At 34.8% G+C, this 19,206-nt stretch overlaps 1 protein-coding gene across 2 annotated transcripts in view; it reads left to right on the forward strand.

Annotated features, from left to right (window-relative positions):
* The window catches only part of brsk2a (BR serine/threonine kinase 2a), a 161,893-nt gene that overhangs the window by 114,143 nt on the left and 28,544 nt on the right, over positions 1-19,206 (forward strand). For both annotated transcript variants that reach the window (XM_056740511.1, XM_056740512.1), the window contains exons 5-8: positions 8,888-9,004; positions 14,458-14,491; positions 14,634-14,702; positions 16,008-16,154. In XM_056740511.1, the coding sequence (XP_056596489.1) occupies positions 8,888-9,004; positions 14,458-14,491; positions 14,634-14,702; positions 16,008-16,154 (367 nt within the window). The remainder of the gene's footprint in view (positions 1-8,887; positions 9,005-14,457; positions 14,492-14,633; positions 14,703-16,007; positions 16,155-19,206) is intronic.

The raw sequence follows: 19,206 nt of genomic DNA on the forward strand, positions 1-19,206 counted from the left end.
AGAGAAATGAATGAACTGTTTCTCCTCTACTCAGTAAACAATAAGCAATATTACCTCATGATCTTTTTTCTTAATTGATCATAAATAAGGATCACAGAGTTAAATAAATGAGTACTGTAAAGGTGTGTTCACACGTGGCATGTTTGGTTGTTTCATTTAAACAATCTCTCATGCGATTTGATTGGTATTTTGTTATCTTATGCAGTCATGATGATACAGTCAGTCTGTCTAAATACTTTTTGGCCTGCTTGCATAGACCAATAACACATTATAAATGGACAACAGCGCTCCTGTCCGCAGAATTGAAGGATGTCGTGTCTGAGCCCTTCCTTGAATCACTTGACGCCCACCTGTTCCAGAAATATCCGGCAGATATAAAAATCTGTACCCCCTCAACCGCTCAACATGAATAAAAGTCACAGGGTGACCATTTATAAAATCCAATATCAGCATAAATATTCTTATAAATAGACTTATCATAGGTGTTTTGATTTTGTGAGAATGTAATGTATGATATAATGGTTTTATGTGCCACAAAGAACAGGTCGGATGAAATAGCCAATTATTTTCATAAACCGCTTGCATTTGGAGGAAAATGTGACCAGTTTTGACTGGCTCTCAAAACAAAGTTAATACATTTGAAGAACATATAAAATATGTTTTTTTTTGCATCTTGGTTTGAGTTTTGGAAAGTGTTCACACGTTGTCAAAAAAAATTATTTAGCTGGTTTTTGCAAGTCTGTCGTATCATGTTTTACAGTAAATCTAATGATGTCATTATCGGTGTATAATTAAGAGACAATGGAATTCTGAGATGGTAAACAACAGTTGTTTACTATTTCTGTGTGTGTGTTTGTTTACCCGACAGCAAACAGCACGTATGTAAACCTAAGTGCTAGTAAACATACAAGGCACATACATGTTGCATAATTAAACTGCATACTAATTAGACCGCTGTGAACAGCATGCGATTAAGTTTGTTAATGGACTTTCACATTCACTGCCTGCTGTTCTTTACATTACAGTAATGTAAAGCTTGTTTGGGTACTAATTGAGTTAATGGACCTAACCGATACATTTGAGCTCTACAGGGAAAGTACAGAAGACATTTATAGAAATATGCTTTTCATTGTGTGTTTATAATATTTGTTTATAATAAGACTGTCAGCTAATTGAAAAAAGTAATTGATTGTAATGGATTTTGACTGATTATTTGAATCATGATGACAGTAATTACATTTCTCAATATTCAACCAGAAGAGGCCCCGTTTGGAGTTAAAGGAGCCATGAATAAAACCACAATTTTAACCAGAGCTTTTGTTATATAAGAGGGAATTTACTGAAGCGAACACCCTTTAAGTGTCAGAACTGAAAACCCCCTTGTTACTGACATAACAACCGTTATTGACACCAGTACCCAACGAACGGCAGGTCTTGGAATGCACCTATCTATGACATCATTGAGGGGCTGAACGCCCCTCCAAAGAAGAATGTCAACGACTACTTCTCTAGCCCCGCCAACTATAGCGAGCAAGCAATAAACATGCCGTTAAAGATAGCTAAATATTGTGGAGTCTAGTAAATAGCCTTTTACTTCTAGATTTACTTCTAGACTTCTAGTTTTTGAATGTAACGCAAATGTCATAAGTAGACCTCATACAACAGTATAAAACAATAAACAAGTCAAGTTCATCAGACTTTTAATGCAATATTAAGATATTTGTTTTTGGGTTTTTTGGCTGACAAGCATTCAATGAATGGCACCACTCTGTATTTTTATTTTTTGTCCTTTCATTGAACATTAATTAAATTAATTGCCTATACAGCAAGGTTTTTTAGTTTACTGAGATTAAAACTTTGAAACTTATCTGTTTATTTTGGGAAAAAATGTTGTCTCAGAAATAAACTGAAGTTAGTTTTAGGCACTAAAACTATAATAAAAAATAAAAAATAATATCATGGCAAGGCAAGTTTATTTATATAGCACATTTCATACACAAGGGCAATTCAAAGTGCTTTACATAAAATGATTGACAGAAAGGAATAAGCTTTAAAATGCAAATGATTTTAGATCACAAATACTTTTCAAGATTTTTTTAAACATGAATTATTTATGTGTTTGCTTATTATAAATAATAAATAAATACAAAAAGCATACAACAAAATTGCTAAAAGTTTAACTAAAATTAAGTGAAATGATTAATTAATTATAAAAATAAATTAACAATTAATTATTATTATATACGAAATTACATAATTCATAAATTACATAATAAAAAAATATTAATAAAACAAAAATAAAAAATATACTAACTCTGCTATACTGTACAGTACGAAGCAATCCATTGAGTTTCTTGACTCACACAGACATGAAAGTACAACATGACCAGCTCATATATCTAAAAAAATAATCTCATACAGGATACACGTAAAACGTAAACATTATTGTAAACATTTTTTTTTATTAATGTTTAGGTTTGTTATCCATTTATTTTTGTGCTGTACTAGCCAGGCCACTATGAGGGGTTATTTAGTTGTACATTTAAAAAAACTGTTCCTGTAAACTTAAATTAAATGTACAGATATAAAAAGTTACAGTTTTTTATTAGTTTTTATAGTTATGAACACTTCAGCCAGAACAGCCGTTCCGACAATGTTGTAAACACAACCATAAAAAGACATTAAGCTGATTTAAATGCAGATCTCTATCAACAAACAGAACAACCCCATACACGCATAAAAATGTAGACTCACCGGGCCAGTAAATGTGCAATTTAAGACCTTGCGGGCCTCCAGGGCCTCTACGCCCTCAGTGAGCAACAGAAAGCCGATAGTATCAGAAGCGTCACGAGATGGTTTATTACCACAACTTCACTAACATATTTGCTTTCCACTGCTTCCATTCTCCATTAACCTGCAGGCCGGAGGCATTGAAATTAACCTCGCTGCTGTCGGATTAATACCCGGCCAAAGGAACATACGCGAGCGGTCTCTGATCATATCAACAAACTGTTTCTGTCCGGGAGAGATTACGACGTCTGGTTCTGTTAATACTCACAGATATGACTTTAAAGAGCCATTATGGATGTTCGTACTGTGGCAGCTTATAAAACGCACCTCTGCAATTTGTCCCTATGATATCATGGAGTTGTTAATCTCATATTTAATTATATGACAGCTGCATACGAGGGTTCATAGATGTGGTCCGTTGTTGTTGGTTTTATGACCTCTATAAAAATGTTAGTACTCTTAGTCTAAATTTAATGGACTGAATATTTGATTGTCATCAGTGTCCATAGGTTTGTTTTGATGCTGTGAAGGAACTCCAGCTGAATTTTGAAGAATGTATTTGCATATAGTTTAGATGATTTAGATTTAGATTCAACTTTATTGTCATTACACATATACAAGTACAGTGTAACGAAATGCAGTTTAGGTCTAACCAGAAATGCAATTAGCAAGTGCAGGATATACAGTGTGAATAAATACTCAATACAATATTAGGAAAATACTATACAATGGGCATGTACTATGAAAATATGACAGTCGGTATGTACTATGAACAATATAAACAGAAGGCAATATACTGTGAACATTAATGTACAGGTGGTTATGAACAGATAACAATATAGACTATACAATAGTGCAAGTGACTTGAGTGTGCATTAGTTACAGACATTAGCTATTAAAGTTACAGTGCAGTAGATGAGTTAATGCGGTTATTAAAGATATGGTGCAGTACATGAGTTAATGCAGTTATTGTAGTTATAGTGCAATACATGAGTAGATGTAGTTATACAGTTACAGTGCAGTAGATGAGTTAGTGCAGTTATTGAAGTTACAGTGCAGTAGATGAGTTAATGCAGTTATTGAAGTTACAGTGCAGTAGATGCGTTAATGCGGTTATTACGGTTACAGTGCAGTAGATGAGTTAGTGCAGTTATTGAAGTTACAGTGCAGTAGATGCGTTAGTGCGGTTATTACGGTTACAGTGCAGTAGATGAGTTAGTGCAGTTATTGAAGTTACAGTGCAGTAGATGCGTTAGTGCAGTTATTGAAGTTACAGTGCAGTAGATGAGTTAGTGCAGTTATTGAAGTTACAGTGCAGTAGATGCGTTAATGCGGTTATTACGGTTACAGTGCAGTAGATGAGTTAGTGCAGTTATTGAAGTTACAGTGCAGTAGATGAGTTAGTGCAGTTATTGAAGTTACAGTGCAGTAGATGAGTTAGTGCAGTTATTGAAGTTACAGTGCAGTAGATGAGTTAATGCAGTTATTGAAGTTACAGTGCAGTAGATGAGTTAATGCAGTTATTGAAGTTACAGTGCAGTAGATGCGTTAATGTGGTTATTACGGTTACAGTGCAGTAGATGAGTTAGTGCAGTTATTGAAGTTACAGTGCAGTAGATGCGTTAATGCGGTTATTACGGTTACAGTGCAGTAGATGAGTTAGTGCAGTTATTGAAGTTACAGTGCAGTAGATGCGTTAATGCGGTTATTACGGTTACAGTGCAGTAGATGAGTTAGTGCAGTTATTGAAGTTACAGTGCAGTAGATGCGTTAATGCGGTTGTTAAGGTTACAGTGCAGTAGATGAGTTAGTGCAGTTATTGAAGTTACAGTGCAGTTGATGCGTTAATGTGGTTATTAAGGTTACAGTGCAGTAGATGAGTTAGTGCAGTTATTGAAGTTCATAGAGTTACATGTATTACTGAGTAATTTGTTAAGCTACTGAGCGTAGTATTAATAATTTATCATCAAAACTTTTAAAAATGCAAACTCATCTAAAGTAAATTGCCTATAATGTAGCATGTCTAGTGTGTTATCTTTAACTAGCTTGTTACTAAATTGTAGTAGCATGGTACTTATTTTACCTAGCATGTTGCTATTTTTACCATTATGGTGTTAAATAGGACCTTAATATTAATTTATATATTTGTACAGTTGTGTATTTTTTTAGGGGATGTATGTTATGTAATGTGTTGCTGTGATTACTAGTATTGTTTGTGTGTCTGAGCCTTTTGCTAAAGACAATTTTCTACCCCGTTGGGGATAGACAACAAGGCCGGCCCTGGGCATAGGCGGAGTAGGCAAATGCTAGGGGGGCCGTCTTTCCGTAGGGGCGCCAAAATGAGGGAAGATTTTAATTAGAATTCATCATCTTAACGTGTTATTAATTATGTCATTTAGTGTGATCTGTGCAGCTAATCTCATTCCCGGACTACAATTTACATTATGTTGTGTTTAGACCAAACGCGACGAATCGCGTTTCTTGCTCTTTATTACTGGCGGGAATAGTTTGCTATTTTCACGCAAGGCAAATTTCTCGCCCGAGTTACGTTTTTTAACTTGCAAGGAACACGTAATTTACGCACGTCCGAAGCCCGTTTCGCGTCATTCACTTCCGTCTATTTCTTTGCATTGACTTTGTATGTAATTTATTCATACAAATGACTTAATTCACGTGAAAACTCACTTTTAGTGTATGTGGCTTCGTGGTTAGAGTGCCTGCCTCCCATTTTGTACTTCTCGCTGGTTAGAAGTTGGAATCCCGGATCAGGTTCAGGTAGGTTCGGTTACACATGTCAGCCACATATTCAAACACAGCCCAATTATACAAAACTTTCATACAAAGGTCAGTTTAAAATAAAAAAACGTATCAGATGTGAAAAGATAGCAAACAATTTTTTGTGCAATTTAGAGGTGAAAATTGTAAGTTACAATTGCTTATTTAGAACCACTCTACTGGTAACACTGATGCGTGCTGTATTTTACTGCTTTCCACTAAGTGAACTGAAAAGTCTTTGGCACTATAGCATGTGCCATTTTTTTAAGAAAATCCAAAACAGCATTTTCGCAGAGGTTGACAACATATATAAAAACTATTCCTAATTAATCCTTAACGTTATTAATACGTAACGTAATTAATCCTTACGTAAATAATAATTACAATCAACTATTCAGTTTATGAGCTCTAATATTCAAAAACAGTAGCCTGTTATTTAGAAAACAATTTATTTTATTTTATTTGCTTCATTAATTTCAAACAATGAGAACGTAATTAGAAACATTTTTATGACAAATATTTGTAGTTGTTATTCTTTTACTTCATATTTATGTAAATCACAATTCAATTATATCAAAAAAAATTGCTTTAAAGAAAGTTAATCTTTATTTATTAAAAAAAATATTATTATGTATAGGAGGGGCACAATCTTAAGTCTTGCCTATGGCACAAACAGAGGCTGGACCGGCCCTGATAGACAATAAAACTTTTTGAATTGAATTGAATGATACTAATTTTAACTAGCGTGTTGCTATTTTTAACTAGCATAATGTTAAGTTTATCTTTCATTTAAATGTAGATTTTTATTTTTGGTTTAATTTTATATTTTAAGGTCAGGCGGGTTTGCTGGCCAATTAAGATCAGGGACACCATGGTCCTTAAACCAGGTACTGGTAGCTTTGGCACTGTGTGCAGGTGCCAAGTCCTGTTGGAAAATGAAATCTGCATCTCCATAAAGTTGGTCAGCAGCAGGAAACATGAAGTGCTCTATAACTTCCTGGTATACGGCTGTGTTGACCTTGGACCTCAGAAAACACAGTGGACCAACACCAGCAGATGACATGGCACCCCAAACCATCACTGACTGTGGAAACTTTACACTAGACCTCAAGCAACGTGGATTCTGTGCCTCTCCTCTCTTCCTATTGCTTGTACACTTTTTTCTACAACATCTTTTCCTTCCCTTCACCTCTCTATTAATGTGCTTGGACACAGAGCTCTGTGAACAGCCAGGCTCTTTTGCAATGATCTTTTGTGTCTTGCCCTCCTTGTACAAGGTGTCAATGGTCGTCTTTTGGACCACTGTCAAGTCCGCAGTCTTCCCCATGATTGTGTAGCCTACAGAACTAGACTGAGAGACCATTTAAAGGCCTTTGCAGGTGTTTTGAGTTATTTCGCTGATTAGACTGTGGTATCAGGTGTCTTCAATATTGAACCTTTTCAAAATATTCTAATTTTCTGAAATACTGAATTTAGGGTTTTCATTAGTTGTCAGTTATAATCATCAAAATTAAAAGAAATAAACACGTGAAATATATCAGTCTGTGTGGAATGAATGTATACATTATACAAGTTTCACTTTTTGAATGGAATTAGTGAAATAAATCAACTATTTGATGATATTCTAATTATATGACCAGCACCTGTATATATATGCATATGTATTTGCATTTTTTATGTATGTAACACATCAAATCTTAATTCTGGCTGTGCTAATGTTTTTGGTTTGCTTCTTTAGGTATGATGCTGTGCAGTTACTGTGTATATGGTTGCTAGGTTGCCATGGTGTTTAGGGTGGTCACCAGGTGGTAGCTTTGTAGTCTGAGTCAGAAGAGCCTACACCCAAGTGTCTGGTATTTTGATCTCTATATGGCATTTTTCTGGGTCCCGGGGTCTTTAATGTTTTTTCTCTATTGTTCGCAAAAATTGTGTATGGAGCGTTAGAAGAGACAGAAGTGTGAGCAATTATAAATATATTGCTTTCTAAAGCGCATCTTGAGCGTATAAAATTCGCAGTGTGGTTGTGCCCTCAATAGTGTACAAAGACTTTGAAACTGTATTGTTTTGCTTGGAACTATGAAAAGTGGGACAGCAAATTAATTAACAGAAACTTTGGAATTAATTTTGATGTAGTAGGAGGCAAAGCGGAATTATTATGTAAAACAGCTCGCTGGTGTCGGCCGGTGGTCAGATGGGTAGGTGCTTAACATCACACTCTGGCACGGCGGGCATCTGTCATCTCCTCCCACTGGGTTTTGTGGACTGGCAGTTCTGAAAGAGAAGAACAGATAAAGAGACAACTGCAAAGCTTTTTTCCAACCTTATTTGTAGGCTCACATGTTCATTGGTGATTGTGTGATCCAGCGGGTCTCAGATCTCTCTGATGTCATACACAGTGTCCCCTATTATTTGCACCCTTGGTAAATGAGCAAAGAAGGCTGTAAAAAGATATCTGCATTGTTTCTCCTTTTGATCTTTTATTAAAAAAATCTACAAAGTTCCAACATTTAATTCAATTAAAACTATTTGAAGTGGGGGGAATATTACATTGTGATTTTTTTCCCCTCTAATACACCCTGGTCACAATTATTGGCACCCTTGTATTCAAAACTATGTGCAACCTCCATTTGCATGAAAAACAGCTCTGAGTCTTTTCTTTTATGTCTGCATTAGGTTTGACAATAAATGGCAAGTCATGTATACGAGTCCATTCCTTCCTAAAGAATCTCCTATGATCCTTCAAATCCCTCATTTTCTATAGAGTTCAGATCAGGGAACTGGGAAGGCTATGGCAGGATTTAGATTTTGCATTCAGTGACGCATGTTTTGATGATTTATGTATATTTTGATCCAGTGTGCTGATGGAAGATCTTTCCACATACTTTTCTCTTTATTGAAGAGAAAGTATGGTAGAGTTTATTTTTTAGATTAGATTTGTTTCTTGAACAGTGTCCCAAACAACATGTGCTGATGGAGGTGTAGTTTTCCTTTATTTTGTTACAGTATATACACAGGTATATAGTAAGTAATTTTAATTAACAAATAATGACTTATTAAAATAGTCCTTACTATTAATTATTAGTAATTTGTAAGAATATGCTCAATTTATAGTATTAGTTTATTACAGTATATTATTAGTTAATTATTAATATTATGGATATTCGTATTGCTATTGTAGTTATTTATATATACTTATATACTTTTACTATAAACAAAATATAATATAAAACTGTTTATGTTAATGTATTAACACATTAAAAAATGTATCATGTCTCTTGTGAAATGTCACTTTAATATGTTTGGGTCTTTATCTCGCATGCAGTCACAGGGACCTGAAGCCTGAAAACCTGTTGCTGGATGAGAAAAACAACATTCGGGTCGCAGACTTTGGCATGGCGTCCCTGCAGGTGGGCGACAGTCTGCTGGAGACCAGCTGTGGGTGAGTGAACAGCACCATTAACAACACTAATAATGGGGACAATCGCTGCCTTCAGGTCAGGTCTTGACTTCAAAGATGCGTAAAAGAGTTAAAGGAGGTCAGCCATTTCTGTAAAATGGCTATAATTACGGGACCACTCAGTCATTTCAGTGGTGTGAACTTCAAGTGGTAGTCAAAGGGAACTTACTTCAAAACTGTGTTTTTTTTTCCTTTAAAAATTTCTGAATCTAAGATTTAAACATGCCGTTTTTGCCTTTAAGATGGCGACCTTGGTCATCATTGGCTATCCGCTTCACACTAAAAATGAGTAACTGTCCACAGTAAGGTTGTTAAATACAAAAAAAAGCAATTGGATTGTAAGGGCAGGTAGTGCTTAATGTACACATGCTTGGCGTCAATACTGAGTGACCCGTTTTAATACATATGGCGTGGGTCACAGGTGAAACTTGCTTTTGCAGTATGTGGAGGCAGCTTAAGGTAAGATGTCACCAAATTGTGTTACTATATATTACAAAACTTGCCTGCTTGCTAACAGCAATGACTAAAGTTTCTGTAGGTCTGGCTGTGGTACTAGAATAAGAATAAAAATATAGAACACAATTTTGTGTTAAATAAACTATATTATTATTACATTATATTATATATGATATAAATATTCTGTAATTGTTTCAGTAAAAAGTATGAAGTACGGTTTGTGATGCTGATCTTGATGCCAGATTTGGCCAAAACAAATATCTTCCCTTTTCCTTGTGTGATTTTGTCCGTTGCCCACATTGACTCTGTGGCGCCGTTGTGAAGATAAAATGTGCATGATGCTCTTGGATTATTCCTAGTGAATGCTGGGTAACTTGAATCATCGGGTTTTGAATCGTTGGGTTTTGAACAAACTTGTGCCAAAAGTGTGAAAAGACAGTCGTGGAAAAAAACGAAGAGACCGTTTTAGAATTAGTTTCCGTTTTTTGAATTTAATATTTATAGGTATGTGTTTTGATAAAATACATTCTGTGAACTGCTAACAATATTTTTCCCAAAATTTTAATACAAATATTGTTTTTCATCACAGTTTTCATTTGTCTTGTCACGTTGTCAGTCTTTCACATTGCTGTTGCTCCTGAGGTTTGATTTTGTTGAATTTCAACAGATACTGGACTGAAATGGCCACAATACATCTAGAAATGCTGATGAAATGAATTATTTCCATGGCTGTGTATTTGTAAAATAAAGTCTATACAGTATTATAGTTTCTGTAATCATTCTTAAATGCAACTTAAACATTTAAGAAAATCTTTTGGTTATCACGGCACTTGATATTGCCCCCGTACAAGCCATTCTTACAGCAAACCTTTTACTATACTCAAGCAGTTTAATTTCTTCATGTTTGCTCGACCTTTGGGATTAAAGTTGGACATCATCATAGATTAAATTTAAATGCATTGAAATACCTTCCGTCGAGTCATCTCATATTTATATAATAGGAGTTTTTTTTAGGTCAAACCGGACACAGAGTACCTTTGTCCAAACCTACTTACATCACAGGGTGAAAGCGTCCCCACCGCAGGTCAGAAAATCCAGTGAAACTCAGTAGCCTTTCACTATCATGACTCAACACTGGATCTGGATTTGTTCCGTCATGCTAAAAATGACCTCTAAAGGAGTTGTGTGTTGGTCTGGGACGTCATGGCCAATATTTTCATGTTGTGAGTTCATCACAGGATTATGTATCTTTAATACAAGCTGGATAAAAGAATAGCTGTGCGCACACTTCAGTTTTAGCCCAATCTATGATTATATAGTCATGTTACAGCAGCAGTCTGTAATCGATGAATCAATAAGAGGTTCATAATGATGTAGTGCAATATTTATATTTGAGGTTACAGTGACGCAATTTTTATACAGATTAATTTGATTGTATATTTTAATACTCTCATGAAGTGAAATGTTTACTGTATGAGTCTATGGCCACAAACCAGGCACTCTTTATAGTTTGTACATATAATAACTTCAATTCAGTTTTTTGTTTTTTTTAAATGTGATTTATTAATTTCTGTTTATGCTCCATTCTTAAATATGTGACCTTGGCTGTAAAAACCCAGCTCAAGTAATTTTTCAAGTTTATTTGTTTAGTGCTTTTCACAGTTTACACAGTTGCAACACTGCAAACTCAAATAAGTTGGGAAAACTAAAAAAAAATCATGAAATCAGTTACATCAAAGTTGAGTTATGATGTTCCAAATTTTAAGTAAGTAGAACTATTACATTTTGAGTTTGTTGTACTTTTTTTAACTCCTTTTAATTTTGAATATTGGGCAAGGTAAAGTTTTTTATTTACAGATACATAAAAAAAAGATCTTAAGACAACCTAATTATGAACTTGTTGAAATTAAGTGAAACTTACTCAAAAGTGAGAATAAGTAACAGTAAATAAAAACATTGAAGTTAAAATTAAGTTTACACTACTTTAACTGTTTAATTTCTTGGAACATTTGGGTTTAGAGTCAAAGCAACTTTACAGGAGAAATATTTTTATTTTTCTATATAAAATAATCCTACATGATACAAAGAACATTCTGTGAAAATATTGCTATAGATATATTTAAGACTGACTTCAAATTGTTTAGAAAGCAAATTTATATTGCACTTTTGTGTAAAACAAATAATGTAGCGTCAATAAAGTATTTCAGTATTAAGTATGTAAAACATGAAGACCGAAATGAAAATCTGAAAAAGCTACCGTATAATTTGCCATTTACTGTAATAAATACACATGACCTATTTTCATCATTTTTCTGGCTAAAACAACTTGATTCTCTTTATCACATTATTAGATTATTGGACTTTAGTCTGAATTTCACAGACAGGGTCACATTTCAAGAAGTGTATTTCGCTCTTTTTGAGCATTTGAGCACCGCAGAAAAATATCTGGGCATTTTTGGAGACATTTATAAGTATAATAGTCCTTTTCATAAGTCTATTCATTGTTGTGATTGCTAATTAAAACACAATCAGAAATCCAGCCTGCCAATCTCGATAAAAGGTTTTCTAAAATATCCACATCCCGTGCCCATGATGACTGGACAAGTCATGCAAATTCATTAGAACACATGACAGCTTTAATGAAACCCATTAATCTATGACATGAGCATTACTGGATCTGTCTCCTAGACGTTCCTTTGACCTTTGTTCTGTCATTTGGCTCACAACAGGTGTTCAAACCAAGATCTGATTCTTTTCATATTCATTTAAACTGATGTGTGCAAATACACCCAGAAATCGAGAAAGGATTTTGACGGACAGCTGGATCACTGCAACTTTGAATAATAATACAAGCTGAATTTGCATCGGCTCACAGTTTGAGTAATATATATTGAATCATGGCTTTTTGGATTTCCTCAGATTTTCGATTGTTTTTATCCCATCTTTATTAATAACACAATCTTTTCGGCTTGTGATAATTATCCATTGCACCAAAAGGAGACGCTTGAACTCAGATGTCTAATCGTTTGCAAACCCACATGAGTTTTAGAGGCGTCTAAATATCTGCCTGTCACTGGCTGACGGGTCGTGCAGAAATGAGGGAGGAAATGAGCTTTAGCAAACAGCTCGATGTAGATAAATCTTCAGGCACGCGGCACCGTGGGGTTCCTCGACAGAGTCATCCATTAATGGTTTATTTTCATCTCTAATGCGCCTTACTCATCAACATAAACAATGGAAACTTTTTTACGCCCTTAATACGTCCGATTGGTTTTGATCTCTCAGATTTAGCACACGTGATTTAGAGGAAGATCTGTAACCTCTGCGATTGTTACACTTTTGACTCCTGACAGCAAAGGTTGGGTTGTATGTGTTGAAGGCAGATTTGATGCTTTCAAAAGAAGAGTGCCATGTTGTTGTTAAAGCCCATAAATGATGTTTATTTATTTGGATTAATTTTGATGAGCAATTGCAATTTCACTCGTTCTAGACATTTAGAGTGCTCCACAAACCTCTTTTGCTTCTGCTTCTCCAGTTCTTTCTTTTTTTTGTAGTTCTCTATGCAGTCAGAGTACTTCTAGCTGAATATGTTTGATTGAGAAGAGAAAGCCCTTGCAAATAGGATATTGGTATTCGCTTGTAAAGGTGTTCGAGGGATCATGGGAAATGTTGACAGCTCGCTGAGAAAATCTCTTGCAAATATGATTAGCTCGGAATGTGCCTGTTTATCTCTGAAAACATGTTCGCACTTGTGTTGTTGGGAAGAGTGTCATGCACTAATGCACTGCAGTGTTGGGGAATAGGATTTGCCAAGAAAGATGAACAGAGATGACAGATGATGAATCAGGAAGTCACTATTTTCTGATGCTAATTATTCAAGGAAGATGTTATCTTCTTTCGGATATTTTTATCCCCCACCACCAAATCTGAATATGAGTCATTCTAAACAAACAAATGTTAGGTAACACTTCAGTATTGCAGTATAAACTAGTTGTTATAGGCAAGCCTATTATTGGCATATTGGCTGTTTATTTGTACTTATAAAGCACATATTCTACATGACCATACTCTACATCCCTAATCCTACCCAATACCTAAACCTAACAACAACCTTAATAACTATTAATAAGCAACAAACTAAGAGTTTATTGGGGGAAAAGTCCTAGTTAGTGGTCCTTTAATAGCAAGAATTGCCCCCTATACTGAAGTGTGATTGTCATTTCCTTGTAAACTATTGCAGAAAAAATATATGTCGTTAAAATATTGCTATTCATTGCTGTGTATTTTTATAAGAGTTGTGGAAATTAATAATTGAACTGTATCTATGCATAAAAACGAATAATAAGTTATTTTAAATGCATAATAAACCTATATGACAACAGTTCATAATTTTTATTATAAATAAAGTATTATCATCTCATTTCAATATATTGCCTTCGAAATACATATTATAAATGTGTCTTTCAGACTGTAATTTAAAAGCAGAACGAGTTAGCCCTTGTGTATATCTGTTTCTTGTACCTTTGTTTAAAGCTGTTTCAAGTTGTTTAAGCTTTAAAGTGCTAATTCGACAAACAAATGATGCCACACAACGTCTTTTATAAGTGATTAGTCATGTTATTTGGGAAGTGCATCTTGTCAACGCATCTTATCAAAACCTTAAAAAAATCCACAATAGAGTGAGTCTCCACAAGGTCAATGGGCTCCCCCAGGGATAAGTACTTGGACCACTCCTCTTCTCCATCTGCCCAATATACTTGGGACCTATCATACAGGCACATGGTAATTCCCTGTAACAATGTTTTTAATCACGTAAGTGGCACCAAAAAACAAGTGATTCCCTGAGTAATCAAGAGCGAGGATTGTGATGCTACACCTTTGGTTTGAACACGCCAGAAGTGTTTATTAATACATAACAAAAAGAAAGGGTTTTCTCTCAAATTATGTTTTTCTCTCATACTTATGTAATCCTTTCACAGGTCGCCTCATTATGCCTGTCCTGAAGTCATCAGAGTAAGTTTAACTTCACTGTCAGATTTTTACAACCTACTAGAAATATACACAAGCACAACCGTCTGTATAATGCATGAATGCTCTCATCTCAAAACGGCATTGGAAATCATTACGATCTGACCTTCTGTCCTTGTGTGTGCAGGGTGAGAAGTATGACGGAAGGAAAGCAGACGTTTGGAGCTGTGGGGTCATTCTGTTTGCTCTGTTGGTGGTGAGTCATACAAGAGTCAGACCGGAGTTTACCTTAAAAGAACAGTTCACCCAGAAATAAAAATGGGCAACATTTACAGACCCTTGTATTAATATTTCAAATGATGATAGTTTAATATAACAAATTTATAGAAATATACATTTTTGTAACAGAGGTATAGTAATTTGTGGGCTGAGATGTTATTTAAAATGACATTTTCTACATTTTCATTTTTTATTGTTTACATGCGCAGTAAATAACACACTTTTTTTTACATTGCTCATTTTTGAAGACATGTTAGATATTGAAGTCATATTTTCAGCATATTTTCAGGCGACCCTGTGCTTTCTGTCAGAAATTGTTTAATTTAATGTTGTATGAAATAGCAAGGCAGGAAATTGATGTTTTCTAAGTCCCAGAGACAATACAATTTTAAGCGGGTTTGGAATACACCTCTGGACTGCATTATTACTCCATTTATTTGAAATGTTTTACCTGCACGTCTGAACAGTGGGAATATCCCCGAGAGTTTCTGCATATTTCCAATGCGCTTGCTCAATTTTGAGTGCAAAAATCCAACCCATGAGTCTAAGAGGATTTATCTCCATGAGGCCGGGATTTCTAAACCCAATCTGGATTGTTTTTGACGTTTTAGAAATTGAGTAATTTCTTCAAAGATGATTCATTGTGCTTCTCAGATAGTCCAGATATTCCATATCTGCTCTTTACACGCCAGTGAAATAGAAAACCAAGACAACTACATAAACTATCCATATAGATTATGTCTTTACATTAAGTGTCTCATTTTGTTCTCATCTCACTTTGGCTCTAATTTCACTTTCATTTTTTGTCATTTTCACCTTTTTTTGTCTTCACCTCTTGAATGTTTTATTTTATGTTCTGCTGAAGTTCATTCGGTCTTGTCTTTATAAAATATATATTTCAACCGGCTGCAGAATGACAGACGGTAGAGAAATCTAAAATAAAACTGACTGCTGACAGACTCAAAATCTTCATAGATCCAGAGCAATGGCTGTGTATTTACTTAATGTGCCTATCGTGTTTGTTTTGTTCTGCATTATTGCAATTTCATTTAATCGCTATTGAAAATGAAGCATGTCAGCTGAACCTACAGACCCTCGCAGGAGAACAAAGATTCAGAGTTTGGGAAAAAAAACTTCAAAACCAATTCCCTTGATTTCACATTTCTTATTATTTACAGTCGATCATCTCTCTCCTTCACTGATTTGTTTGATTTTTCCATGTTTGCTCTGAATCGCTCCTCAGAATTGATGTATCCCTCTCTTTCATCTGTTTTTCTCTCAGGGAGCGTTGCCGTTTGACGATGATAATTTACGAAACTTGTTAGAGAAGGTGAAGCTGGGGGTGTTTCACATGCCCCACTTCATTCCACCCGACTGCCAGAACCTTCTGAGGGGAATGATCGAGGTGGATGCCGGCAAACGGTTAACGGTGAATTCTGCATCAAAACCTTATTCCAAATCGACCAATAAACATCAAATTTAAAATAAAATAAAATAAAATAGAATAAACCAGCCAATCAAATCGAAGCTTTGGATTTTAGAAAAGCTCTTGTGTGCAATATGTCTCAAACAGGTTTAAAACATTTTATAAGCATACCGTCCGGAGCTGAAACACATTTTAACTCCCTGCATGTTAAAGGTGGGGTGGTTGATTTGAAAAGGTGCTAATTTTGCCTGCTAGCACTGAAATCATAATCCCACCCACTAAACTATTCGCCGTCCAAAGCCACACCTCCACCAAACACATGAATGTATTTTGTTAATCCACTGAACAAATTACAATCTAAATCCATTGAATTCTTCTCGAAGCAAGTACCTGTCCAAAGGACAGAAAGCAACCATAGTATTGTCTTTCAGATCCTTTGCCTGCCGGAGCTGTCTCCATCGTGTAAAAGCTGAACCAATTTTAATTCAATTTTTTCCTCTTTCATGATCCAGATGCTTTTTCAACACTGCTTTTTCATATAACTGACTCTTGTTTTGTAGATTTACTTGTTGTTGGTTCCGAAGGAAAGTTTGATTGTTGCTGATTGTCCGCCATTCTGAGCCATACATTGACACAGTGGACGTAAGCGCTCTGATGACATATGATCTCTGCGTGAACAGGTTGTGCAGTGGAATGCAAAATACGTTGCAATAAATGACCAGTCACAGCGTCCGGCCAGAATGTTTTGATTGGGCGAACGTGTTTTGGTCCTACGCCTATCACAGTCTATATACAATTATAAAAATGTTATTTGACCACTATACTTCTTGATTGCTATCAGGATGTAAAGAGATTTCCAACCAGCATGAAAAAAATCTTTCTGGACAGGATCACCTATTCTGCCTTTAATGGGATGTTAATTACATATTAAATATGACAGCACTAATGATCACACAACCAGTGCTAGCAGTTAGCAATCAATACAAATATTTTCCTAGGTCTTAGTTCTGTCTTCCTTAGATTCATTGGGCAACTTTGATATTGTGACTCTACAAGAATGAGAGAGAGAGAGAGAAAGAAAAAAGAGGTGTTTGAAATGTGGGTTTGATGTGTAGATAGTAAACCCGGTAGGACAGTTCAAAGGCAGCGTGGTTTTCATAAAACTGAGCTCGTGTTTAGTGATGACCTGAGTCCAGACACATCCGCTATCGTCATGACCTTTCTCTCTTCACCGAAGATGCACATAGTAACCACTGCTGTTGCCCTTGAATACACTCCGCTATCAGAGTCCTCCTGGATCTGCTATTTGTCCATTTGTCAGATGGCTCCCATACACTTTGACTGGAGAAATAGAAGATATGCCATTGAATCCACAAGATAAACATATCTTGGGTGAAATGGTGTTTTTTGGTCTGTTTCTTACTTGGTGAATCTCACGAGACCATGTCTGACTATCATGTCTGAAGATTTACGTCTTAATTCACTTTAAAATCACAAATTTCCGTGAAGAAATTAAGTTAAAAGTCTTATATTCTTATAGCATTCTATAGATCATTTAAATATTTATTCAAATAAATTAAAACTACTCATCAGTTATTGATTCTTTGTGGGAAGTCTGCAGAAAGTTAAGTTGGGCTACATACCGTTTGTTTATATTGTGGCCACTGAAACCGTCTATATTCTCTTTATTGAAATGGGATATAGTTTTGCGTCCTCATATACAGTATTTGGCATACTCTGTTAATTTAGTTTGAATATACTTAAATCGATATAAAAATCAATGTATTACACTTTTTCAAAAATACATTTCAGCCATGTTACAGATCTAGACATGTGGAGCTGGGGGTGGAGGTGGGTCACTGTTTGCCCTCTGATAGCCCCCTGCGCCATAATACTCACAGCATGTCAGACTATTTAAATGTAGAGCAGACTAATTATAGTTTTGTTTTTAGTTTTATTCTATTTTTATTAAGATGTTAAATTAGCTTTTATTTTTAGAATTTCAGTTTTTATGTTCATTTTAGTTCCTTTTTAGCTAATGATTATATGCTTTTGCCATTTTATTATTTATTTGTTTATTTTTATTTTGCAATATCAGATTCATTTATTTTTATTTATCATTTAAAATTGTCATAAACTTATTTAAGTTTCTGAGGCAACATTTAAATTTAAGATTTAAATTAATTTTAGGCCAATATTTTATTTGATCCCAATAAACAGAAATGTTTTCAAAGTTTAATTTTAGTAAAGTATAATACCTTGATATATATATTATATGTAAATATATTCAAAATTAAAAAGTAAAATTTAAAGCAATCAATTTTTTTCTACAGTAATAAGAATTTACGGATCATGAAAATAATTTCCATTAAGCAACATATCTTTACAATATGTTTTTTAATCTTGGTCTTTAGGGTATTGTTTGGGGAGGTGAAATCTGACCTTGGTGTGTTTTGTAAAGTAACATTCATCATATGTAGAAAAAGATTAATACATTTTAACATTTTACATGTTACTAAACTAAAATGATATCAGATTGTAAATCAAAATTATTTTATATCTTAATTTCTTTCTTCATGGTGTCAACTGTTTCGTTGGGAAGCATCAGAGAAACATCAAAGACAAATTTGAAATATACTAGAGAAGAGTAGTTTTAATTTTACCCTGTGCATATTTGGTCCCTTTTACCCCAAATCACGTGATCAAAGCCCACGTCCAGTTCCTTGTTTCCATCATCTTTTACTGCTGTGGCATTTTAATAGACACAATGGATTTCAATGCATGACCGCAGCAAACATACGTATGTAAGTCATCCAATAAAGTTGGATCGCTCTCTACACACTCGCCCATATCTGACACTGAATATTTGAAAATAAACTCACAAATGAATGAAACAGAAATTTGTTGTGAATATATGTTTTGTTCAAAACTTATACTGTACAAAATGATCATCTGTTTATATCATTGTTCATTGTTTTGATGCACTATTCAATTATTTGAGTTTAAAGGGTGCTGTCACTAACCAAGGGCACATTTCTGTTTGTATATAAGCATA

This window comes from Triplophysa dalaica, chromosome 24 (genome assembly GCF_015846415.1).
Source record: "Triplophysa dalaica isolate WHDGS20190420 chromosome 24, ASM1584641v1, whole genome shotgun sequence".
NCBI classification, from domain to species: domain Eukaryota; kingdom Metazoa; phylum Chordata; class Actinopteri; order Cypriniformes; family Nemacheilidae; genus Triplophysa; species Triplophysa dalaica.